This window comes from Ceratotherium simum, chromosome 3 (assembly GCF_057802395.1).
Source record: "Ceratotherium simum simum isolate JZ-2026a chromosome 3, ASM5780239v1, whole genome shotgun sequence".
NCBI lineage: Eukaryota > Metazoa > Chordata > Mammalia > Perissodactyla > Rhinocerotidae > Ceratotherium > Ceratotherium simum.
This window is the reverse complement of record NC_141902.1, coordinates 39,505,374-39,531,547: the sequence shown is the minus strand read 5'-3', so window position 1 is coordinate 39,531,547 and position 26,174 is coordinate 39,505,374. Positions and strand designations below refer to the sequence as shown.

Genomic DNA, 26,174 nt, shown 5'->3' with positions numbered 1-26,174 from the left:
ATAGATGTTAGTTCAGAGCTGGTCCTCCTCAGCAAAAAGAGGAGGATTAGCATGGATGTTAGCTCAGGGCTGATCTTCCTCAATCAATCAATCAATCAATCAATCAATCAATAAATAAATAAATAAATAAATAAATAAATAAATAAATAAATAAATAAATAAATAAATAAATAAATAAATAAATAAATAAATAAATAAATAAAATGGCTCCACTGTAGTCCAAAAAAAAAAAAAAAACAACTGTGAAGAAAGAAAAAAATAGCCACAATTACAGGGGATAAAGATCATTGTCAGGGCCGGCCCGGTGGCTTAGCGGTTGAGTGCACGTGCTCCACTGCTGGCGGCCCGGGTTCGGATCCCGGGCGCGCACAGACGTAGCACTTCTCTGGCCATGCTGAGGCCGCGTCCCACATACAGCAACTAGAAGGATGTGCAGCTATGACATACAACTATCTACTGGGGCTTTGGGGGAAAAAATAAATAAAATTATTAAAAAAAAAAAAGATCATTGTCATTGTAAGACTGGAAACTTGAAGAGGGCACTTACTGTTAAAAAAAAATTAAGTTCAGTGGGGGATACTGTTTTTTAACTCCTTAGTTATATAGGTTAGTATTATGCTCCAGGTCACACAACTAGTAAATGACTGAACTACAATTTGAACTCAGGCGGTCAGACTCCAAAGCTTGTGTTAACCACTTCAGTTACTACCTTTCAAAAGTAATGGAAAATGGGCCGGCTCTGTGGCTTAGCGGTTAAGTGCGCGCGCTCTGATGCTGGCGACCTGGGAGCGCCCCGAGGCACCACTTCTCCCTCCAACACGAGGCCGAGTCCCACGTACAGCAACTAGAAGGATGTGAACCTATGACATACAACTATCTACTGGGGCTTTGGGGGGAAAAAACTGAATAAATAAAATCTTTAAAAAAAAAAAACAAAAAAAAAAAAACAAAAGTAATGGAAACAAGTTTCCAGACAATGTTACAGGAGAAAATCAGAAAAGGCTTTAAGTCAACAGCTTCTATTTCCAGTGCATTATTGGCCTAATTTCGATGGCCTCATCCCTCTTCTTTCTCAGTAGCAGAATCTTTGAAAAAGTTTGTAACCTGGGATCCATGGATGGGCTTTCAAGACCCAATTATGCATGATTCATGTTTGTGTGTCTATTTCCCTGGGGAGATAGGCTGTGTTGTCTTCTACCAAATTCACAAAGGGATCCTTGACCCATAAAGAGCTCCACTCTAGAGAGAATAGCAGCTATCATTTATTAAGTTCTTACACTTGCTGGGCACCGCTCTTAAGTGCTTCACATGCATTACCACATTGAGTCTTCACAACTCTAAGAGGTAGGAATTGTTAATCTCCATTTAAAGACAAGGAAACTGAGGCACAGAAATAGGCTTCTAGTCACTCAGCCAGCAAGTGGCAGAGCTAGAGTGTAAATCCAGACAATTTGGTGCCTTAGCTCAAACTGCTAACCGATTATACTGTGGGGTAGCATATTGGTATCCTCAGAACTATTTCCTTTAGCCATAACAGTGTTAAAAAAATTTTTTTGAATGCTTTTAGGAATAGCACAATCCCCAGTGTTTTATGTTTTCTTACTTTACACATTTACCGTTACCTGCCAAACTACTCCTTTTGGTATGGAGCATTTCTATTACAGAGGGCCTAATTGAATCTCACTTGAAATATTTTCCTCTTCGGTCTTTGAAAGTTCCCATGTTAACTGTTTCTCAAGTGGACTGTAGTTCTGTCTTATAAACATTATCCTTTCAGTCACTAGTGTGTTTAAGCTCAAATGAATAAAAGGCTAGTAATGATTAAAATGAACCTTATGACAAATCATAGGAAAAGTCCTGTCAATAAAAATGGGAAAGGTGGGGCCGGCCCCGTGGCTTAGCGGTTAAGTGCGTGCTCTCCGCTGCCGGCGGCCCAGGTTCGGATCCCGGGTGCGCACCGAGGCACCACTCCTCCAGCCATGCTGAGGCCGCATCCCACATACAGCAACTAGAAGGATGTGCAGCTATGACAGACAACTATGTACTGGGGCTTTGGGGGAAAAATAAATAAATAAAATCTTTAAAAAAAAAAAAAAAATGGGAAAGTTGCGAAAGGCAGCTTTCCGTTGGAGTGCTTCTTGATTTATGGACCTCTGCTTTACTCAATTTATTAAATAAGAGCTGAAGCAATGATTGCCCTCCCACCCCCAACCGAAGTCACAGAAACATATTACCTGTTTGAAAGAACAATTCTACTAGTTAGTTACAAAATTTAATTGTAAGGATTAAGCAGTGGTTATTGGTCAAACCAATCCACATTAATAGCTTTGAAGTGTGCAGATGCAATTTTTAAATAAAGGTGACAAATATTTATCAGATTCTTCTAACACTGTTCAGGATCTAAATAAACATGATTCTGGACATAGTTCAATATAGAAGGCCAAGAGAATGATAGTGCAATTATCAATAATTAAACCAAAGGCATAATTTTCTAAATCACTTTTAAACAGAATGAATTCTAGCTTTTAATTAAAAGTCTAAATCTATATAAAACTCAAAGCAATATAATTATTTTTCTACCTGAGATCAGAACAATTTTATTTTTTGCTATCTAAACATAATTCTTGGTATTGAGGTAAATCTGAATTCATCTCATAAACTTTGTCAAACTTTTCCAAAAAATTTTAAGCCCTGCTTTAGAAAGAAATTCTCATGTTACACATACATATTTACATATTTTTTCTGCAAAGAGTAACAACAAATTTACGAGGTTAATAGGCTTGTGATGTGACCACGATACTACTAATAATATGAAAATAAAAATCGTTCATTTATACACAGTATTCCTGTACGGTGCAATATGATATGGGATCATAGAATCTATGTACATATATGAATCACCAACAAGAGTTCAGAAATTAAGCTCACTTTAAGAAAACTCATTCTACTCTTTTTTGGAGCAGAGGTTGCAAAGTTGTGATGTATAACAAAAATATTGTGTTTAAAAGCTCCAAAACCAAGTATTAGCCTAAACTGACAATAACTATAACTTAAAAACTAAACCCTACTAGATCTTTACTGTGGCTATGCAACTTTTTGTTTTGTGGCCTGCAGGTTTTACTGAGATAACAACCTCTTATCTCTTGTTTCTCCTTCTTGCACTCCCCCACCCTTGCCCCTAGCTTCCCTTTGCACGGCTGCTGCGATGAAAAACAACACTATGTACGATGTATGAAAACTAATCTAAAAGTATGAACTGAGCAGGAAAATACTAGAAGGAAGGCTGAGCAGCAGTCTACCCTCAAGGGAAAAAGAAAACAAAAAAATAAGGGGGCTGTTACTCCTTGCCCTTCTTCCACGTTATCTCCTGAGTGTAGAACCAAAACTTCAAACTCTGAAAAGGCAATGACTTTGAAGGAGAAGCTGAGGAAGTGAATAAATGATAAAAAAGGACAGCAGTAGCTTTAGCGGTCAATGTGTTTCTTTGCTCTGGCATTGGCATTGTCAATACGATCTTTGTTGCTGTCAGCCTAAAAAAGAAAAAAAGATATCAGCATTACTTCACAAGGTAAATTGCTCTAATAAAAGTTAAATTTCATACACTTGGAGTAATCGACACATTGAGAAAATTCAGGAGTCAAAGTCACATTACAAAACTCATTTTGGGCAAGAACTGACAGAATATCAAATTCATTTGGAAAAACTTGAGTGTATAAACATGACTAATGAGTAACAGAACTTGCCAGTATTTCGTAAATTCTGTAACATTTTTTAACAGTTTAACATGTCTGAAACTGGGATGCAGCTTATAGTTAATGGCATTTTAGATGCAATAAAATATAAGAATGCTCTTCTCTGCTACAGATCTGGACCTAGTGGGAGTCCCCTGAACTGAATCATAAAATCCCATCTGGAGCTACCCTAGGTCTAAGCCAGAGAGACTGAAATAACCTTCCCCAATATTGTTGAAACAGATGTATTACCATCTACATCAATATCTGAATTAAAATGATAGGCCTAAACCCACACAACAGCATTGAAAGCATCTTATTAACCATCATTTGCCTCAATGAAATCCATTACAAATGATTCAACAGAGAGCCAAGCTAAAAAACTCACCCCATCCTTCAAAGTACACTGAGATTTTAATGAAGTAACAATAAATAAGAATGGCTTTTAGATGAGACACAACCAAACAATGAACACAATTTCACTTTAAGTGTCTTATATCATGTGAAGTAAAAAAACAGCAATCACACTTTTTTGTTACTCACAGGGCTCTATTTTGTGTGTCCACCCCAAAAGAACCATTCTGCAGAACTAATTTTCATCTACTAACTAATGAGATGCGGATTCAGGAACTCATTAATTTGTTATTAACAAAATCCCAAAAGCTAACTCGCTTATTCAGGGAGGAAAAAAAAGGCAGCCCATACACAGGTTAGAGGAGATTCTAAGCTTCATGTGTGAAATTTTAAAAACCCCACCTCATTCCAACGTCTTGGTTTCAAAATGAACCAACTGCCAGGAGCAAGAGATAGGAGGACTTGGCTATTTTTTCTCAGTGTGTTAGAACTGTTGCCTCATCAAAACTGTAAGACCTGTGAGGACAGGATCTTATCCTATTGTTCTCCTCCAAAGTATCTAGCACAGATGTCCATTACTAAAACACTGTACTGGATGTCTCATTTTCCTGTGGCACTAAGAAGCTTTTACCTTTTCTGTGATCTTCTCTATTTGTCGATTTTGAGCATCAATCTCGTTGCCCATGTCCAGGGCCATGTTTTTTAGATGTCCCAGGATACTGCCCACTTGAGTCAGGTTCTCTTCCATTTCATCTTCTCTGGCATCATTAGTTATACTATCACAAAAAGATAGTTAATTCAGTACTTTTTGGTGAATTATATAAATAGACTAAGTCTAGATTTAGTTTTCATAAAAATATGTAACCAAAACGACTCTCAGCAAGCATTAGACCCAAGGGAATGTAGGTTACTATTCTTTTCTTTTCTTTATTTTTTTGTGAGGAAGATCGGCCCTGAGCTAACATCTGCCAATCCTCCTCTTTTTGCTGAGGAAGATTGGCCCTGGGCTAACATCCATGCCCATCTTCCTCCACTTTATATGGGACGCCACCACAGCATGGCTTGCCAAGCAGTGCGTTGGTGTGTGCCTGGGATCCGAACTGGCGAACCCCGGGCTGCCGCAGCACAGCGCGTGCACTCAACTGCTTGTGCCACCGGGCTGGCCCCTAGGTTACTATTCTTGGAAAACATTCTACAGTAAAAATTGCAAGACTGATCAAATAGAACATAATGTCTAAAAGCCACGTGAGAGAAGATTAAGAAACAACTCTAGAACAGTGGTCCTCAAAAAGTGTGATTCCCAGCATCACCTGGGAACTTGTTAGACACGAAAACATGCTAATTCTCACACTTCACTCCAGATCTCCTGAATCAGAGACTGAAAATAGATTGCAGCAATCTGTGTTTTAATAAACCTGCCAGGAGATTCTGATGCACGCTTAAGTCTAAAGAACCCTACTCTAAAAGAGAGGTCACAAAACTCTGGCCCAAAGGCCAAATCTGGCCTGCCACCTGATTTTGTAAATAAGGTTTTATTCGAACACAGCCATGTTCATTTGTTTACATATTGTTTATGGCTGCTTTCACCCTATAACAACAAAGTTGATTAGCTGTGAAAGAGACTGTATGGCCTGCAAAGTCTGAAATATTTATTATCTGACCCTTTACAGATATTCTTACAGGGATCTGGCCAACCTGCTGTAGATGATACATTTTAAAACACAGTTTCCTACTTACAGAAGTACAATATGGTTACTTCAGTAATTTGAAAAGTTAATCCATCATTGAAGGTAAACAACCACAGTCAACAGTCTGTCAGAAGGCAGATTTTTAAATGCATTTTTCAAATGGAATAAATGCTATTTCCGTTTTTTTGTGAGTAAGATTAGCCCTGAGCTAACATCTGTTGCCAATCCTCCTCTTTTTTGCTGAGGAAGATTGGCCCTGGGCTAACATCCGTGCCCATCTTCCTCTACTTTATATGGGATGCTGCCACAGCATGGCTTGATGATTGGTGCCAACGTCTGTGCCTGGGATCCCAACCTACGAACCCCGGGCCCCTGAAGTGGAGCAGGCGAACTCAACCACTATGCCACCAGGCCAGCCCTACGAATGCTATTTCTAATTGATGAGTTAGGGTTCATGTATAACTACACCCACCCTTCTGAGTGAGCCATTCATTTAGGAAAGAGGTAAAAATATTGGGAGGAGCTGGCATACCGTTTAATGTATCCGCCGCTGGCTGCTCCTGTGGTTGCTTGCTGAGGCTGACCATTTGTCACTCGCCCTGGCTGCTTAGATACAACGTTGCTAGGAGAGTTGTCTCCACCATCTCCCCATGTTGCCTTATAGGCCTTACTAGACTCAAAGTTCTTTGTCCTATATAAGAGTCAGGAGTTCAAGAAAATACCAAGAAGCAGGAGAGAGAGAGTTGTAATTATTAGTGCTTGTTACCTTGAGGATGACCCTAGCTCCCTTAGTATAAAAGCTACATATAGCTAGATTTAGATCATCTATCCTATGATCTATCACAATATGGCATAGGAAAAAGATGAACTGTGTAAGCCCAATGACATTAAAAATTTTTTAAAAAGATTAAAATACTTCCACCAAATCTTCACTAAGCAGTTAGTAAGTAGCAAAATGCAATTATTTCATTTTTCAGGTTCCCTCAGCCTCTGACACTATCCAGAAAAGAGGTTAACAGATGCTAGGAAAAACTATTCCTTAGGAAAGGTATTCTGGGATGACTTAAGAGGTTCCTTGGAGGCATCTCAGAGGTTAAGGAGGGACGGAAGAAGAAGAAGCCTGAGTGGGCAATACATAGACCCCAGCTGCCCACTTACTTGAACCAGAGTAGTTCTAGCTGATCAGATTTTTTTTTTTTTTGTGAGGAAGATCAGCCCTGAGCTAACATCCATGCCAATCCTCTTTTTGCTGAGGAAAACTGGCCCTGAGCTAACATCCGTGCCTGCCTTTCTTTACTTTATATGGGACGCCGCCACAGCATGGCCTGACAAGTGGTGCATTGGTATGTGCCCGGGATCCAAACCTGGGTCGCCAGCAGCGGAACGCACGCACTTAACACACTACGCCACGGGGTCGGCTCCCTGATCAGATTTTTAAAGTCAGCATTTTGCATTAGGGGGCCCGTCCCGTGGCTTAGCGGTTAAGTGCGCGCGCTCCGCTACTGGCGGCCTGGGTTCGGATCCTCAGTTCGCACCGACGCGCGGCATGTCCGGCCATGCTGAGGCGGCATCCCACATACGGCAACTAGAAGGATGTGCAACTATGACATACAACTATCTACTGGGGCTTTGGGGAGAAAAAGGGAAAAAAAAAGAGGCGGATTGGCATGGATGTTAGCTCAGGGCTGATCTTCCTCACAACAACAAAAAAAAGAAAAGAATTTTGCATTAAATTTTTAAAAAGAGTTTCTTACGAAAAACAAACATCATGAAGGAAAGGCATGAATTACTTCCAAATTGAACAGCCAATGAGTAACTACCTTGACCACACTGCTGCCAGTTACAAATCCTTTGGTTTAGGGGTTTTTCATTTAAGAGTTTACTTTTCCACCTCTTAAAAAAATGATCTTAAATCCAGGCCTCTCAAAAATAAAAGCACATGCTTTAGATGTAACTGATAAAGCCAAAAATCAGCCAAAGCCAGAATTTTGTCATGGGATTTACTACTCAAATTGATATAAATGGCAAGAAAAAGAGCCTCGTAAAGTGACTTTTAAATAGCTACTACGGAAAAATAACACAAAACTTTTTTACTGGATTATTTGGCTAGGTAACATTTTCACTCATACAATTTTAGTTTTTTTCTATAAACAAAAATAAAGTAGTGTATGGTTACAATATTGGTTTCTGATTTATCCCACATAATACGTTAGTGAGGAAGTTTTGAAATTGCAAAAGCAGAGGAGAGATTTTATGAAAACAGTGACTCTTTTCTTAATAGACATATGAGGAATCATTTTTGGCAAACCACGAATTGGATCTTAGACCTTAATCATAAATGCTACAGAAAGGGTACTACTACTTTTTTGTAGAGGCACTGAAAAGGTAAACCAATCCACGAACACTGAAGAGCTAGTTCTCAAAGTGCCTTTTTTGGTTCCACTTTAAGTTCTCACAATTAATTTCCCATTTATGCTATTATGTTTTATTAATTAATTAACCTATTTATTAATAAGCCATGTTAAATCTTTCCTGGAACCAGGTGGGATATACATTTTTTAAATAAATATTTACAGGTAATTATCTGTTAGTTTGTTGAAACCCATTTACACATATCCTTTGTTAATACGATAGGTCTCAGGCAAAATTCTAAAGCAGAGTAATAGCTAGTAAACAAAATAAACAACATATTAGCTTATTGGAAAGTCAATAAGTAGAAGAAGTAATAGAAGTAATGTAAGATAAGTGGGGCTTTTATCAGGATGTCAGATTGTAGAACAGGTCAAAGAGTGAGGCCTGGAATTCAAAAGTCACTAACTCCTAAGACACTACGTTTTTGAGAGTCTGAGCACATAAAGAGCAGACTGGGAGAGGACTTGTGGGCTCTTGGTCTATCAAGGGATATATACATGCTCCAACCTCCTTCTCAACCTTAAGAAATGATATTTGAAATTCTTTGTACTTTTGAGAATTCTTCCTTCCACAATTAGATATAAGGGGTATAAGATGCAAACAAATTGTTTTAACATAATATTGTGAATGAGGTTCAATTAAAGCATAGTCTACAAACAAAGAATCAGACTGGTTATCAAATCCTTCTCCCTTGAAGAGGATTGGATCCTTGAAGATGTTCTTCCAACATCAAGGGAAGAAGGTATAAAAAGCCGACTTAGGTTTTGTTTTTTTTTATAGCTTTGCATTTGTCATGTTTACTTTCAAATGGGTTGGGAAAAAAACTGCACTTCTTTTTCACACAGTTATGACATGTTCTGCTTGTTCATGAAGAAGTGATTTTTAAATGCTATTGATTTCCTTTCTTCATCCTCACGATAGTTCCATGTCTCCTTCAGCACCTCCACTCAAGGTAATGCCTTTTGCTTGCTCAAGATCCACTTGCCATTACCCTGGAGCTTCTCCCACAAAGTTGGAACGTCCTTTAAAGTTACCTTTTTTTAAGGGCATTGTCAAGTAGCTGCCTATCTAATAAAAATAATAATGGTTTTAATCTAATCTAACCATAAAGAGTCTTAAAGGTAGTATTTCCCAAACTTGACTGAGCATAAGAGCAACCTGGATGTTTTTAAACACACAGATGCATAGGTTACACTCTGAAGATTCTGCCTCAGTATGAATGGGGAATCTTTTGTTGTTGTTATTCTTTTATTTAAATTCAATAGGTCATTTAGCTACCCAGCAGGGAAGAGAAACACTGTTCTAAGGGACACATATAATGAGGGAAAATCTTATTTTAAAAAAAAGTACATATTAGGTATGGTAACATTTTAAATTTATATCCCACCTTGTTCCAAATGGCATTTAAGATGACTAGATTGGCAATTAATTCCTCAATTTGGTAGTGGCCTAAATCATGAGAAATCCAAATCATTAGAAGCAACACTTTAATAGAGAAAATCTTGATTCTAGAGCCGGAAAGGAGCAGGGAAACTTAACAGAAGATAGGATGCTGAAATCCAAGTCCTATGGAGAGAGATAGATTTAGCCCGAATTCCCTTACCTTTGATCAGAACTGGAATACAGCAGTTCTCTACAAAGAACAACCTATTTAAAACTTCCTAGGAAACTTCAGGGGTGTTTTTATTGTTATAATCTTAAACGTTATTTAGCAAAAACTTAGTAATCAGAGCCATTAGTCAAAGGGTGGTATTACAAATTAAGATCCCTTTGTTAAGTCCATCTTTTGGCAGACAGCACCCATTAGGAACAAATTCACTTTACATTACACACCACAGCACAGTTTTTAAGACAATTTCCACCACTCACAAAATCCATGCACATGCAGAGAAAAGCCATTTGAAGCATCACCTTTAGATAGCAGGTTAACAGCCCAAACTGCGCCAACAAGACTGCATCTTAAAGTTCCCTTTGACCAGTTACTGAGCCCGGCTTCTGATGTTAAATCTTCATTTTTAGTAAGCAGATTAGAAAGGAAGAGATTAGGTGAGAGAATGAAATGCAGAAAATAGTGAATGCCAGTCAAACAGAACAGAAGCAGGTTTATGAGTTTTCAAAACATAACGCATTTAAATTCCTCCCTGGTTTCACAGCAACAACCAACATCTGAGAATCTAGATAAAAAGAAAAACAAGACTATTTAAACCAGAGTATACTTTATTTTTCCTAAGAATGTCTGGGTGATAATTTTCTTTCATAAAACTATGAAAATTAATATGAAGAGAAGGCAAATACTAACGGAGAGGTTGTGAAACTTCTTCACTCTTTCCTTGGTGATTACAGATTTCTCTTAATTACTTCTATTTTAGTTTTTATTTACATTTTAATTTAAAAAAATATTTTTACATGTCTAACCCTCCCATCAACCAACAAGTTTCTCAAGGATATACAATGAACAAGTATTTACTGAGCACTTACTGTGTATCAGCTATCATGTGAGGCAAAAAAAATGACAAATAAAATAGCACCAGAGCTATGCTTTACTCATCTTTCTATCTCCAATGACTAAGATGGAGGAAGCACTCAACTGTTGACTAAAATATAATTCAATATTTATTTTAGGGCCGGCCCTGTGGCTTGGTGGTTAAGTGCGCGCGCTGCGATGCTGGTGGCCCGGGTTCGGATCCCGGGTGCGCATCGAGGCACCACTTCTCCGTTCATCCTGAGGCCGAGTCCCGCATACAGCAACTAGAAGGATGTGCAGCTACGACATACAACTATCCACTGGGGCTTTGGGGGGAAAAAATAAAATAAATAAAATCTTTAAAAAAATATATATATTTATTTTAACCAATCAGAGCTGAATATTTATCCCTCAACATGACAAGATTGGAATAGTATAAAACCTGTGGTACTGATTTTGAACTTTCTCTAGTAATACCAATTTGTCTTCAAACTATGTGCCAATAGGTTTGACATTATAAGCACAGACTGAAGAGAGGCAGGTTAAGACAGAAGAACACCCTGTCTGAGAATGCTTAAACTGGGACACCAGGCAGTTTACTAGTCTGAGACTTCCCGTTTTAAGTCAAATGACAACTTATAAAGTTACTGACAAAGATAGGATTTTTAATAAGAATCTGTGCTATTTTGCTTTTAGGATTCAAATAGTAGCAAGCTAACAGAATGACATTTATTCATAATTTTAAAGTTTAATCCTGGTAGTCTGTTTTTAAATTCTAATAGTCCTTTAAAAAGAATTAGCTAAAGTTAAAATTCTCTTCTAATACAGGGTACTGTTAAGTAAAGTTATTTCTATGTCTTATTAAAAAAAGACTTGGGGCCGGCCCCATGGCGTAGTGGTTAAGTGTGTGCACTCCGCTGCTGGCAGCCCAGGTTCGGATCCCGGGCACGCACTGATGCACTGCTTGTGAGGCCGTGCTGTGGCAGCGTCCCATATAAAGTGCAGGCAGATAGGCACAGATGTGAGCCTCTTTCCTCAGCAAAAAGAGGAGGACTGGCATGGATGTTAGCTCAGGGCTGATCTTCCTCACAAACAAAACAAAAAAAAGACTTGCTGGCCTGGCTTCAATGAATACTGCTGAACAAAAGAAATCTCAAAGAACAAATCTACTCAACACATTTTCTATACAGCAACACATCTAACAACAGCAACGAAAAGGTTCATTCTTTTCTTGCCAAAGTTAAGCAGTGCAGCATACAGTGAAAAGCTAGGGTTCTGCCTGGTTTTGAATCTCAGCTCTTCCACTTGCTAGTGTAGCCTCTTTGTGCTTCTGTTTCCCCATGTGTAAAATGGTGAGAGTCAGAGACTCTATCTCACATTAAGGTTACTGTTATGATTAAATTTAAAGTGCTCAGAATAGTAAGAGCCTAAATTAATATATAGGCCCACAACTCATCCAAACCTTTGGATCTGAGACATTTTGAGCTATACCACATAATCAGATACATCAATATTTCTGCAGTGCAACAAATTAACATTTACACTAAGTGTGATAAAGATTATAAATAGCTTCTGTTCAGTTTACATTTTGGAGCCTAATTAATGAGTTGTGGCACCACATTATGGAAAGAAAAAACCAACCAACCAACCAACCTTGGCTTTCAAAGTTTTTTAGATTTCTGAATGGCAGATAAGGGACTGTGGACCTGGGTTGTTATTACTACTACCAGAATTAGCACTAGCCTTATATGAAGAAGACTAAGATCCTAAGTCTGCCTCAGAGAAGCTCATGTTATAGCTATTTATATGACAAGCCTAACTGAAATGTAGATTAGCAGATAAGATTAGAAAAGATTAAGACACCAGCAGGAATCATAGTAGATAGAGCTGAGGACAAGAGATATCATAGAGGCCAAAGACTCAATGGCAGAAAGAAGAGATAGGTGGAAGGAAGGCAATTAAAATCACACATCTTTGAACTGGAATATTACTCTCTTCTCTTCAGGGAGTAACTGTTCTTTTATAGGAGCCCCTTGATTCCACCTGTTAAGAAGTGCCTTCTTCTCTCGACCAATTGAGAAAGGGTTCTGCTGAGGTTAGAGGCTGAAGACTGCTTCAGGACCATCCTCTACCTTTTTCTCACCAGTGTCCAAGAAAATCTTGCCTATGCTTGGCTGAGATACACAAAGAGAAATAAAATTAATATTTCTGTAGCTCGATTTCTCACTTTCTATGCTATTAGACCATCTTCCTGTTCATCAATCCCTGACTCAGAGCTTATTTTGCTCTAGGTTCTAGGGAAAACATCTTCCTCCTTGATCTCCTGATACCTAATCTCAAGGAAATTCATTTACTTTTTCTCCTCTGTACTCTTCCAAGAGGGTACACAGAACACAGGAGAAAAGCAGAAGTAAGTCTGCGAAACATAGTTAAGAGTTTGGATAAAAAATTCTGTGCATTTCTAACCTGTTTGCTTAAAGCAATCTCCTAAAACCTGATTGATAAGTCACAGTTATTAAAATATGTACTTTCGGAGACTCAACCAAGGTCTAAACAGTTCAACAGACTTGTCTTAGAATAGGAAGCCAATGAACAAGACTAGGAAAAACACTGTTGAATCTTATCTTCTTATGCTCAAAACAACACTAAAGTTGACCAACAGGCAACTAACTCCATTTTCTCTAGTAGAAATGGCACAGAGAAGGTTGTCACATGAAAACACTTATCTGAAAGTACGACAATATAACAAAAGTTTCTCCACTCCTAACTCCTTTGAGGAATAAAAATGCTGAGAGTCTGTAAACATTTGTATCCCATTCTTGGTTTATCACACCAGCTGAGACAACTGGATGGAAGTACTAACGCTCTTTAAAAATGAATACTTTCAGCAATAAGGACAGTCATTCAAACTCCAGACACTGTCATTTCAACTAAGGGTAAAGGTCAAAGTTGTTGTTTTGTTAATTACTTTTTAAACCAAAGATGAGCTCCTTCTAACAGAGGGGAAGATAATGGCTAACTCAGTCCAAACCTCATCTTGCTCTGAATACATACAATATTTGTTAACACCATGAAGTCTGGTTTACCCAAGAATAAGTACAGAATTTAAACATTCCTAATGGAGTCACCAAAAAGAACGAATTCCTTTCTGTCAAGCATAATCTTATACACTTTACACAAACAGTTTGAAGAATTTTCATCTCCTAGTTTACTAGCAACTTCAAATCTTCAGTCTTCTTTGATTTTTCCTTCTTTGTGTTGGATATACAATCAGTTGATTTAAAATGAATTCTCTTTGACTTATACTTTTCTCTCTAATCTCAATGATAAGGTCTTACCTCACAGGCCTAGATTACAAAAGGTTCCTAACTAGTCTCCTTGTGTTCAGTTACATACTCCACTCCAGTCTATCAACGTCTTAGTCTGGCATTCAAGTTCCTCTACTGCCTACTTATGTCTTACTTTCCACTTCTCATCTATATGAATTATGCAGGTCAGTTAAGTCAAGCTCCTCTGCAATCTCTGTTTACATGAAATCTTCCATAAGAAATGCCCTCCCAATTCTTCCAGGTCCATCCAAATCCTTCTAATCACTCAGAGCCCAACTAAAGTCCTACCTCTTCTATAAGCTGTTCTCCAAACCAACCTTTATCAGACCCTTTCAGGTTCTGGACCCTTAGCTTTAGTCAATATCATATGACCTAGCATTAGATTTATGTATTTTTTACTTTTTGCTATTCTTTCTCATATATCAAACCACATGACAAGTCTTTTGAAGAGAAGATCCAAGTCCTTTACTCCTTTGGCCATCTCTCATGTGCTTACCACAGAATATATATTTTGTCAATACTTCTTGTTTGAAAGGAAAGGCACTAATTCCATCCTGCTCTGCATTATCGAGATGTATATTTCCCAACCTTTCCGTGTATTATTAAAAAATGAAATTGAGACTTGATCCAAGGATTGATCAAATTTAAGCCATGGTTTTCAGTGAACATGCCCATTTACATGAAAAGCTTGATCTGCCTGAAGGAGAAATAGCTTAAGTTTATCTAACAAAGTTCCTTATTTAGGCCCAGTCACACTTCTGACCTTATTGGGGGGCGGGGAGGGGGGATGCTCTCACTTTAAATTTATTTTTAAAAGGTCTTGATTTATCAACTCACCTATTACATGGGCAGACACAAAGGCCACAGCACTTGTCGAGTTCTGTTAAAGTCTTCTCTGCCTCTCTCACGTCTTTATTTATTTGGTCCATGCCTTCTTCTATGCGTTTTAGTTGTTCTAAGAATAAGTTGTGGAAGTTACATTTTGTGTTACATTCACAGTGCCAACCAGAAAACACTATTATTATGGAACATCAAACTTCAACCTCGAATCCAATAACCCATCACAGTGACTGTATCAGTGCCAGAAAGTATTACATATTGTCCAACATAAACACCATCTTTTACTTACTGATCCTGAGGCACCTGGTCTCTTACTGTGGAAAGATATGTTCTAAAGAAATTTGTATAATAGGAGCATGTGAGGGTTTATTTAGAGGGCACCCTTGCAACCAAATTAAGTGTACATTGTCCAGACCAGATCTCCAACACTTCTATCAATGAAAAGGCTCAAAACCTGAGGGCTGTCATCAAGCCAAGAAAAACTAGACAAGATTGCTCAAGGCCAACTCAAATGGAATGTTTCCAAGCTCACCTGGATCTAGACCTGTTCAGGGACTTACTGATTTCTGAAAATGATGCAAGAATACCATAATGTCTAATGTACATATGACCAACACACATTTGGTAGGTCCTGCTACCTAACAAATACTTGGTATACAATTGGGCATTGCTGCCCCCACCTCAAATAGGCAATGAACATGATATAATTTAAATCAGAGGAAAGGAAACAAACATATCACTCTTATCTTACAAATGGAAGGCACTCCTAAAGGCTTAATTTTATACATGGCTAATCTGAAAGGGCTTTCTGGTATCATAAGTCAAATCAAGAGTTTCTGCCAATGACTGCAACTCACCCCCTTGTTCATCCAGCATAGTGATAGTCTTGATTCCTGTATCCTGAGACTAAAAGAAGGAAAAAAAGCTGATGGCACAACAAAACAAAAGAAACAAAACCTGTAAGGCTTGACAAATAGCAAGAGACAATCATATAGAAACCTAAGTTCTCAGAAGATTAGAACTACAGAGAAAGTTAATATCCCCAAACCAACACACTGTGACTTATTAACCACTCCCCCAAGTAATTGAGTCACAAACTCATGGTGAATTGAGCTTCCCTGTCATATTCCAATACTGTCAATGGGAAAAACAAAAAAGGCCCGTTAGTGCACGGTTTTATAATTTCAGCAACTGCTGGTTTCCAATAATAAAGCTTATTGATACAATCCCCTTCTGATTCTTAACACCAATTCCAGCTTGTGCTATCAGGATCCCTCCTATACAGTTTCTATACTTAACTTGATGATTAAACACTTTCTTACCTCAATAGCTAAACTCAGGATTCTCCTTGTACTTTCCAGAGACTAGAAAGAAAAAAAAAATGTGATCACGGGCCATATTCATGCTGATTGCCAGCCTACCCAGCCCTCCCTTTAAAACAAAAAAAAGAAAGTGGATCACTGGGGCCGGCCCCATGGCGTAACAGTTAAGTGTGCGTGTTCCCCTGCTGGTGGCCCGGGTTCGGATCCCCGGCACGCACCAATGCACTGCTTGTCAGGCCACGCTGTGGTGGCATCCCACATAAAGTGGAGGAAGACTGGCACGGATGTTAGCTCAGGGCCAGTCTTCCTCAGGAAAAAAAAAAAAAAAGGAGGATTGGCATGGATGTTAGCTCAGGGCTGATCTTCCTCACAAAAACAAAACAAAACAAAAAAGAAAGTGGATCACTATAATTTAGTTATTTTCTTCTTACCAGGTGCCCCTTAAGAGAAAATCTGGAGGGTGAAAATAGAATTTATAAAAATTTAATGTAAGCAGAAATCTAGGTATAGTACACAGATATTCAAAAATTCTGTTAAAATTAAATGTCCAGAATTCCTCAAATCTAGAATATCTTTGCTGTAAGTAACCGTTAAGTAAGGACTATCTAAAAAAAAAATCATACAAATTGTTTTCACATTTTTAGTTTTTTGGTGAGTTGAAAAAATAAGGAGCTAGTAATGGCACTCTAGGGCAAATGCATTCTTTGATATAAAGGGACTAGGAAGGGGCCAAAATGGTCTTCTAAGAAGGTCTTTTCATCCTTCCACTGTGAAAACGGAAAAAAAAATTAATTATTTATTCCAAGTAAAATGCTTACCTCATCAGTAACCTCGTGAGCCCGCAGCTGAATTTCCTCTGATGACAGATTATCCATGATGAATTAGAACTCTTGATAGGCACAGAAACTGAAACGTGGATATTCTGTAAGACTAAGGATATAAAAAACAAGTTTGAGCAAAGAGTGTGGAGTTAGGATACTTATCTGGAAAACAGGACAAAAAAAGCCTGTATCTATCTACCTACCTACCTACCTAGTTACCTCATAGATGAAGAAATTAAGGTTCAGAGAAGGTAAATGGATGCTTAAATGCTAGTTAGTATCAGAGGTGAAACTAAAACTCAGGTTTTCAGGACTTCTAGTGAAGTGCTGTTTCAAATAGGAAAGTGGCCCCTCTACTTGGAGAAGGAAGGCATTACTAGAAAACAAGCTTTAAGAGACCATTAAAATGAATTCTTGGCTGTACAATGTTCTTCATACATTGTTTGAATATGGAAAAGACATAAAGTGAAGAAGTCTAAGTTAATGTTTCATTAGTAAAGTAATAACAAAATTCAAAGTCATGTGCCTAAAGAACACAGGTAGCATTCTAAAAATGTGTTAGTTGCCCAGGCTACTCATTGGAGAAAATGAAATATTTTCATCTTAGCAAGAAAAGGTTAATGTTGATACAAAGAGCTCAGAAAAGATTTCTGATTAATAGTAGACTCTCCCTTTCCAATTACTGCATCATTTGTTGTTTTAGGGAAGTTCCTAAGAAACGAAACAATTATTCTATGCATAGTAACTTAGTAACTCAGAGAGAGATCTCATAGACATTCAAACTAAAACATAAAACATTTAGTAGGTGTTATTCAGTACTACTGTTGTTTATTCCTCTTTAAGAAGTCATGTGGAGTAATAAGCACTATGTGACAGATCTAGGTTGTTTCCTTTTCATTACATTTGCTAGCTTTGTTTTTTTTTTTTTTTTTGCTGACGAAGATTAGCTCTGAGCTAACTTCTGTTGCCAATGTTCCTCTTATTTTTGCTTGAGGAAGATTAGCCCCGAGCTAACATCCATGCCAGTTTTCCTCTATTTTATATATGTGGGTAGCCACCCCAGCATGGCTGATGAGTGGTGTAGGTCCATGCCTGGGATCCAAACCTGCGAACTCAGGCTGCCGAAGCGGAGTGTGCTGAACTTAACCACTACGCCACGGGGCCAGCCCCCTGTATTAAATTTTTGAATACTAATTTTACCAAAGCTCTTTTTTCAATGATACAAATAAGTCTGGTTCACATTCTGGATTTGCCCCTAGGGGACATCTGGCAACGTCTGGAGACATTTTTCGATTGCCACAAATTGGGGGGAGGGGGTAGTGTTACTGGCACATAGTTGGTAGAGTCCAGGGATGCTGCTAAACATCCTCGGGACAGCCTCCCACAACAAAGAATTATCTGGCCCTAAATGTCAAAGTGCTGAGGAGAAGAAATCCTGCCATGGAGTACACTCACTGCCAAGCAAGGAATCTAGTTAACTGGGAATGTACCAGACTGAACTCCTGGAGGGCATGAATTTCATTTTATCTTTGTATTTCTAACATCCAACCGGATCTGACAGTTGGTACTACAGTATATGTGTGCTGAATGAACAAATAAGTAGAAAAACAAGGTGTACTCTCAAAGCATTTAAATGAATCTTAGAAACAAAGCTACATGTAACAGTAGCACAAAGCATTCAAACAACCACTAGAACCAGAACCAAAAACTGTCATTACATGTGTATGACCTGGACTGGCCTGCTGGTCACATACTAATCTTTTTATTCACATTCATAGCTGACACTTTTAGTAGAATCATCTTTAATAAAACAAAAAGTGAGAATATTACATTCTCAGTACAGGAAGGGGTTACATTTAGACGTCCTGTTTATAATTCTATTGTCATAGCTAACAGTTTGAAGATTTAATTAATATTTTGAGCCTTGATTAAAACCATTTATGCTCATGAAAAACTATGGTTATAATTAATAGAAATTATTACTACTGCAAAAAGTTTGCAAACTTAATTTCATTTCTTGCTTGCCATAGTAGGACTGTGGCTCTGGCAAAAGTTTCATATGCTAAGATATATAATCAAGATATAAAACGCTTTCTTGAATTAAGAACTGATTGATCATTAGATATAAGCATAAATAGAACCACATGCTTTATTACGTTGCTAATTGTTTATGAGCCTTTAGCTTTATCATACATATGTTCATATTACAATTTCTCTTTTGTCAATCTTTCATAGTTACAATTATGAAAAGAAAAGGAAGCTGCCTTTGCACCATCTCACCCAGATTTTTGTATACCTTTCCTTTCTGTAATCCCCCATCTGCCTGCCCAGGCAGCCTCGTGCTTCACCATCACTTCCTAGAGCTCCACCAAGATACTTTTCAAAGCCTGCCCTTCCCAGGCAGGATGCTCCAAAGTTATCTATCCCTCTCAGGTGAAACTCCTCAATGTCCAACAGAACAGAAAGCAAATACACACTAATCAACGAGTGCCTGGAAATGACACCCCTAGTCAGGTTCTCCAATATAGTATCCTGTGGGTAGGAATACACTCAGGGAGTAAAGAAGCCCAGATCTCTCAAATTATATAATTTTGTAATTCTACTCCTGGAGGTGATTCTTGCGAACTACAAGTCAATATCTGCTATCTTCTTAGTAAAAACGACCAAAACTCCATGTAGGTTCCAAGAGAGGCTTGAATGCAAAATTGATCTCTGTTGAAGTCCTGCCTTCTGATTATCAAAAAAAGCAGATGTAGTTGGGAGGCGGATGTGCAGTCACTCCTGGCATGGCAATGGGTAATTGTGAAGGACACACCCTTTCAGTGAACCAAAGTGCTGCCTAGTACTTCTTTTTTTTCCTTTCCTGAGCAGATGACACAAGACAAGAAACAGACTTCCGCAAAGTTCTCACATGTTTGGCATACTGACATCAGGACACAGCTGCCTAAGACATCTCTACTTGGGATTCCTGAGAGTGTTGAGCACATGATTACAGTAAATGGGAGTAAGAGACAAAGCAGAATTGTACAGGGAAGGACAAAGAGAGATAAGGAATAATACTCCCCAGGCTCTTATTATTAGCCTTTATCAAACTGCTCAGAACTGTCAGGCAGGGTGCAACCTAGCATTAGCTATATAGCTTTATTCATAATTATTATCTCCAGAAGTTTTTCTCATGGAGTCAGGAAAAGGCTCTCCAGAATGCTGGAGTAAATAGAATTAGAGAAGGGTGAGGGGAAGAAACACAAAACATCACTTGACACAAAGATCCCATTAAACTTACTTTTCTTAGATATAATCTAATAGATTAAATATCAATGTCATTTCCCCAATGCTCCCGGGAACTTAATATATATGCTAATTGTGTGCTTTTGAGAGAAAAATGCAAGATTTTTCTCAGTACTTTTATACCCTATTTCCCTTACCATGGTTCATTTGGGTTTACTAGAAGACTCCTAATTTAACTTTCTTAATTAACCTTGGGGGGAAGTGGAGAGGAAGAAATGTTCATTGAGTACCTACTATACGTCATATACCCTACTAGGTATTTATATATACCATTATCTCTGTTATACTATTTTACAGATGGGGAAACTAAAGCTCAGTTTAACTAAGTAATTTGCCCAAGGTGACTGAATCAGTAAAGAGTAGATTTATTACTCAAGTCTGGATCTATAGTGAAACCAAGGATAGCTCACTGTCTTGTAGTCTTACTGTTGGATGTACCCTCCTCTTAACAAATACACATCTTCCTTGATTTGCGATGGGGTTACGTCCTGATAAACCCATCATAAATTAAAAATATCATTAAGTCAAAAATGCATTTAATATACCTAACCTACCAAACATCATAGCTTAGCCTAGCCTACCTTAAACATGCTCAGAACAGTTATATTCGCCTACAAAATCATTAACACAAAGATGGGCAAGATCATCTAACACAAAGCCTATTTTATAATAAAGTGTTGAATATCTCATGTAGTTTATCAAATACTGTACTGAAAGTGAAAAAGACAATGACTGTATGGGGACAGAATGGTTTTAAGTGCATCGGTTGTTTGGTGATCACGTGGCTGACTGGGAGCTACGGCTCGCTGCTGCTGCCCAGCATCACCAGAGAGTATAGCATGCATATCCCTGGCCTGCAAAAGGTCAAATTTCAGAATTCAAAGTATGGTTTCTACTGAATGCATATCGCTTTCACACCATGGTAAAGTTGAAAAACTGTTAAGTCGAACCTTTGTAAGTCAGGGACCGTCTGTGTATAAGATGATATGAGAATTGCTGTGAATATCAGAAAATAGGCTAAGCACCCTACCTGATGGCTCATTTAAAAACTTCAGATGCCTTCTATAATAAAACCATGAAATTTTATCTCTGCCACAGACTCAAAGACAGTTAAATTGAAGGAAGAACTAGAAAGACCAGCATAATTATGGTTTTCTGCTGTTTTGTAATAATTTGGAACCAGAAAATATCTACATTAATTTAGAAAATTAAAATAATACTACTGGGAAGAAGGAATACAAAGAAAAAAGGCCTAGGAATACAAAGAAAAAAGAACCTAGAACGTTTTTTTTTTGTGAGGAAGATCAGCCCTGAGCTAACATCTGATGCCAATCTTCCTTTTTCTGCTGAGGAAAGTTGGCCCTGAACTAACATCCGTGCCCATCTTCCTCCACTTTGTATGGGACGCCGCCACAGCATGGCTTTGACAAGCGGTGCATTGGTGCCCGCCCAGGATCTGAACCTGTGAACCCTGGGCTGCCTGGGCCGACGAAGGGGAGCACGCACACTTAACTGTTTGCGCCACCAGGCCAGCCCCAAAAGGACTTAGAACTTAATGAACAGGAGATCCATATGTCTTAGTTGATAAAAATGGAGAGATACGCAGGAAGTAATGGAAGAAACGGCACTTTAAATCACATCAATTGCAGTATCCTGCCAAGACCAATAAGAATGATTTTATAAAATAATTCATTTTATACTAGAAAGCAAGGATTTTGCATTAAAATATTCTACCAAGTTAGTTTCCTGCCTCATTTCTTCTCTTAAAACAAAATTAGTCACAATGTAAGTTGCTCTATGAGTTACACTCATACAGTTTATTACTGTACTCTTAACAATTGGATAAAATTTGTGATTCACTTTGGCATATTTTGATTAGACTTTCATGGCAACCAATGTATTTACACCAAATGGAAACTTCTGTTCATATCAGGCTAGCATAGTGGTGGGTAGATGGAACTCCAGCATTCAAATTCTGGCCCCAAAATATATTTGTTGTATGATCTTGGGCAAATTACCTAAACCCACTAAAACTCAGTTTCTGAATATGTAAAACAGAGATAACAGAATCTATCTTACAGGCTTTTTTTGTGTGAGGATTAAAAAATATGATTCATACAAAGTGCCTGGCACAGTGCCCGAGGCATGGCTGGTATTCAAATGTTAGCCAATATTTTAATATTATTAGGGAAGCAGAAAGAAAGAAGTAGGCAAAGCAAAAGTAAAGCAACAAAGTTAAATGTAAGCGACACTGATGTAAATGCAACGGAAAATAATAGCTACTGAATATTAATCACTCCATCTGTAAGGCTAAATTTGAATATTAAAGTTCATGATACTGTAGAGGTTTTATATATACATCTGAACTATTTTCATGCCAGTCATGAGTCTGCACATGTCGAGACAGATATTAAACAGGTTTAAATTAAACTAAGTTTCTGGTTAAGTACTTATCTAGACAAATATATATAGCTTTGCATCTAAAAAATTAAAGACTGCCCTTAAATGGTTCTTTTTTTCTGGCTAAGGTAGAACAACACAAACCACAAAAAAAGGGCTTAGGTTATGAAGGTTAGTATATAACGTGAACAAGACAAAAAAAAAATCAAATATGTGCTATAATTACCTGGGAATTGATTACCTCAGGGAAAAAATATGGGTAGCAAAAGTCAGGAAGGGAATCATTAAAATATAACCAATGGCCACAGTGGCCCAGTAGAATTAAGAGTGATTTTTCTTCTTTTTCCAATTTTCCAAATAGTTTGCAATGTATTTATATTACTTTCAAATTTCCTACATTTATTTTCATCGTAAAATATGATAGCTTATGATAACCAAGAAAACAGATTTATAAGATTGGAGAGGGCCGGCCCCGTGGCTTGGCAGTTAAATGCACGCGCTCCGCTGCTGGCGGCCCGGGTTTGGATCCCGGGCGCACACCAACGCACCGCTTCTCCGGCCATGCTGAGGCCGCGTCCCACATGCAGCAACTAGAAGGATGTGCAGCTATGACATACAACTATCTACTGGGGCTTTGGGGGAAAAATAAATAAATAAATAAATAAAATTAAAAAAAAAAAAAAGATTGGAGAAACAAAGACAAGAAATAATTTCTAGACCCTAACTCATAAGCATAATACCAATTCTTGGCCTCTCTTGAGAGAGATCTTCCAGATTGACAGTAAATACAAGTTTGTGGAAACATTTCCACCCACTAACAGATGATCACTCATGCCAAACCATAAAAGTATAGAAATAATACAGTAGAACAATTCATCCTAAACATTCTGCTAACAGATGTTTAGAGGAAAGATCCTTGCTAAGCTTTGGTTGAGAAACATATTTCACATTAGGCGGCAGGAATGAGTTCTAATGGGGTCTGAATAAGTTCTTAGTACTTTCATTGCAAAATACTAAGAAGTGGATAGAAGAAGATCCTAGTCAATTTCCTGGAGTACAGTCAACTTCCTGTCATGGCCCCTCACCTCCAGTGTATCCTCTTTCTCTAACTTTCCTACCAACAATCAGGATCCTTAGGGATTCAAAGAAAATGTATGAAATTAGAAGCTGTTTAAATGTTAGTCTGTAGGATATGCTTTAAAATAATTTGAAGGTGGGGAAATGGGTAGGAACATAGAGGAAACAAGATTGGCCATGACTGTTGAAGCTGGGTGAATATTACATGGAGGGTAATTATGATACTTCCTCAACTTTTTATTAGGAAAAAATCCAAATATACACAAAAGTTTTAAAAAAATGGAAGCTAACTTTTTAATAGTCTTTACTCACCATTTTTGAAAGTTTAGATAGTGGGTAGTAGATTGAGAGGAATCACAGTAATGACTACAATAGTTAATATTATAAAGCATTATACATGTAAGACATTATTCTAAGAAATATAAAAAATATGTAAATATATACATACATACATACACACACAAATTCACTTAATCCTTATAACACTGACTTAGTCTGTTCAGGCTGCTATAACAAAATATCACAGAATGGGTAGTTCATAGACAACAGAAATTTACTTCTTAACAGTTCTGAAAACTGGAAGTCCTAGATCAACATGCCAGCATTGGTCACGTTCTTATGAGGGCCCTCTTTCTGGTTCAAAGCTGGTGCCTTCTCACCGTATCCTCACATGGTGGAAGGGGCTGGGGAGCTCTCTAGAGCCTCCTTTGTAAGGCACTAATCCCATTCATGAGGGCTCCACCCTCACGGTGTAAGCACCTCCCAAAGGTCCTACCTACTAGTACTACTACATCAGGCATTAGGATTCCAACATATGAATTTGGGGTAGGGACACAAAGATTCAGACCATAGCAAACACTATTTAATTCCACATTTTACAGATGTAGAAACCAAGGAAGAGTCAGGTTAAGCAACTTTTGCAAGGTCACACAGTAGGGCCTGGATCAAACCCAAGCAGACTGCTCTAGACTATGTGCTTTCAATTACTATTATACATATTAAAAGGAAGAGAGGAGAGAGCCACATTATCAAGTCATTCAAATCTTTAGCAGCTTTGCCCAAAGTATACATGAAGCCTCTGCTTTCTGCTTTTCTTTTTTTTTTTGTGAGGAAGATCGGCCCTGAGCTAACATCTGCCAATCCTCCTCTTTTTGCTGAGGAAGACTGGCCGTGGGCTAACATCCATGCCCATCTTCCTGCACTTTATATGGGACACCGCCACAGCATGGCTTGCCAAGCGGTGCGTCGGTGCACGCCCGGGATCCGAACCGGCGAACCCCGGGCCACCACAGCGGAGCGCACACACTTAACCACTTGCGCCACCGGGCCGGCCCCTCTGCTTTTCAACAGCAAGTCTAACTCCAGGCTTAGAGCAAATTTTAGAGCAGTGGTTCCCAACCTTGGCTACACATTACAATCATCTGATGAGCCTTTATAACTCTGGAGGCCCAAGCTGCACCTCAGACTAATTAAATCTGAATCTCAGGGGTGGGAGCCAGGCAGCAGTTGGTTTTGAGGCTCCCTATGTGATTCCAATGCATAGTCAAGATTGAAAACCACTGTTTCAGATAAAAGTTTTTTTTTATTTAATGTATCGACAAGTACTAATGGATGATATCCTACCCCTGTTACAATTCTGGTACTTCATGGAAGAAAAACATAGCATTTAATGATGTAGGACAAGAACAACTTAGGCTTCAAAAAGTTAAACACAGGGCCAGCCCCAATGGCCTAGTGGTTAAAGTTCGGCACGCTCCACTTCGGCGGCCTGAGTTCGGTTCCCAGGCACAGAACCACACCACTCATCTGTCAGTGGCCATGCTGTGGTGGCAGCTCACATAAAAAAAAAAAAAGAGGAAGACTGGCAACAGATGTTAGCTCAGGGTAAATGTTCCCCAGCAAAAAAAATAATAATAATAAAAAATAAAAAGTTAAACATAGAATTACCATATGACCCAGCAATTCCATTCCTAGGTATATTAGAGAGAAATGAAAGCATATGTCTACACAAATACCTGTACACGAATGTTCAAAGCAGCATTATTTGTAACAGCCAAAAAGTAGGAAAAACCCACATGTCCCTACAATGATATATCATTCAGCCATAAAAAGAAATGTTACATGTTACAACATGTATGAGCCTTGAAAGCATTATAATAAGAGAACAAAGCCAGATACAAAAGGCCTCATATTGTATGATACCATTTATATGAAATGTCCAGAATAGCTAAATCTACAGAGACAGAAAGTAGATTAGTGGTTGCCAGGGGAGGGGGGAAGAGAGGAGGTGGGACAGACTACTAATAGGTACGGGGTTTGTTTGGGGGTGATGGAAATGTACTAGAATTAGTGGTGATGGCTGCACAGCCTTATGAATATACTAAAAGCCACTAAACTGTATACTTTAAAATGTTGAATTTTAAGTTATATGAATTATATCTCAATTTT

At 38.2% G+C, this 26,174-nt stretch overlaps 1 protein-coding gene across 3 annotated transcripts in view; it reads right to left on the bottom strand.

The window, feature by feature from the left end:
• Positions 1–2,258: 2,258 nt before the first annotated feature.
• Positions 2,259–26,174, bottom strand: part of SNAP23 (synaptosome associated protein 23) — a 32,012-nt gene continuing 8,096 nt past the window's right edge. For 2 of the 3 annotated variants that reach the window (XM_087425901.1, XM_087425908.1), the window contains 7 exons: positions 16,959–17,070; positions 16,141–16,182; positions 15,676–15,724; positions 14,816–14,933; positions 6,306–6,464; positions 4,717–4,861; positions 2,259–3,530 (listed from right to left, as the gene is read on the bottom strand). In XM_087425901.1, the coding sequence (XP_087282027.1) occupies positions 3,465–3,530; positions 4,717–4,861; positions 6,306–6,464; positions 14,816–14,933; positions 15,676–15,724; positions 16,141–16,182; positions 16,959–17,015 (636 nt within the window). In that variant the 5' untranslated portion in view covers positions 17,016–17,070 and the 3' untranslated portion in view covers positions 2,259–3,464. The remainder of the gene's footprint in view (positions 3,531–4,716; positions 4,862–6,305; positions 6,465–14,815; positions 14,934–15,675; positions 15,725–16,140; positions 16,183–16,958; positions 17,071–26,174) is intronic. The other variant, XM_087425916.1, reaches the window with a different exon arrangement.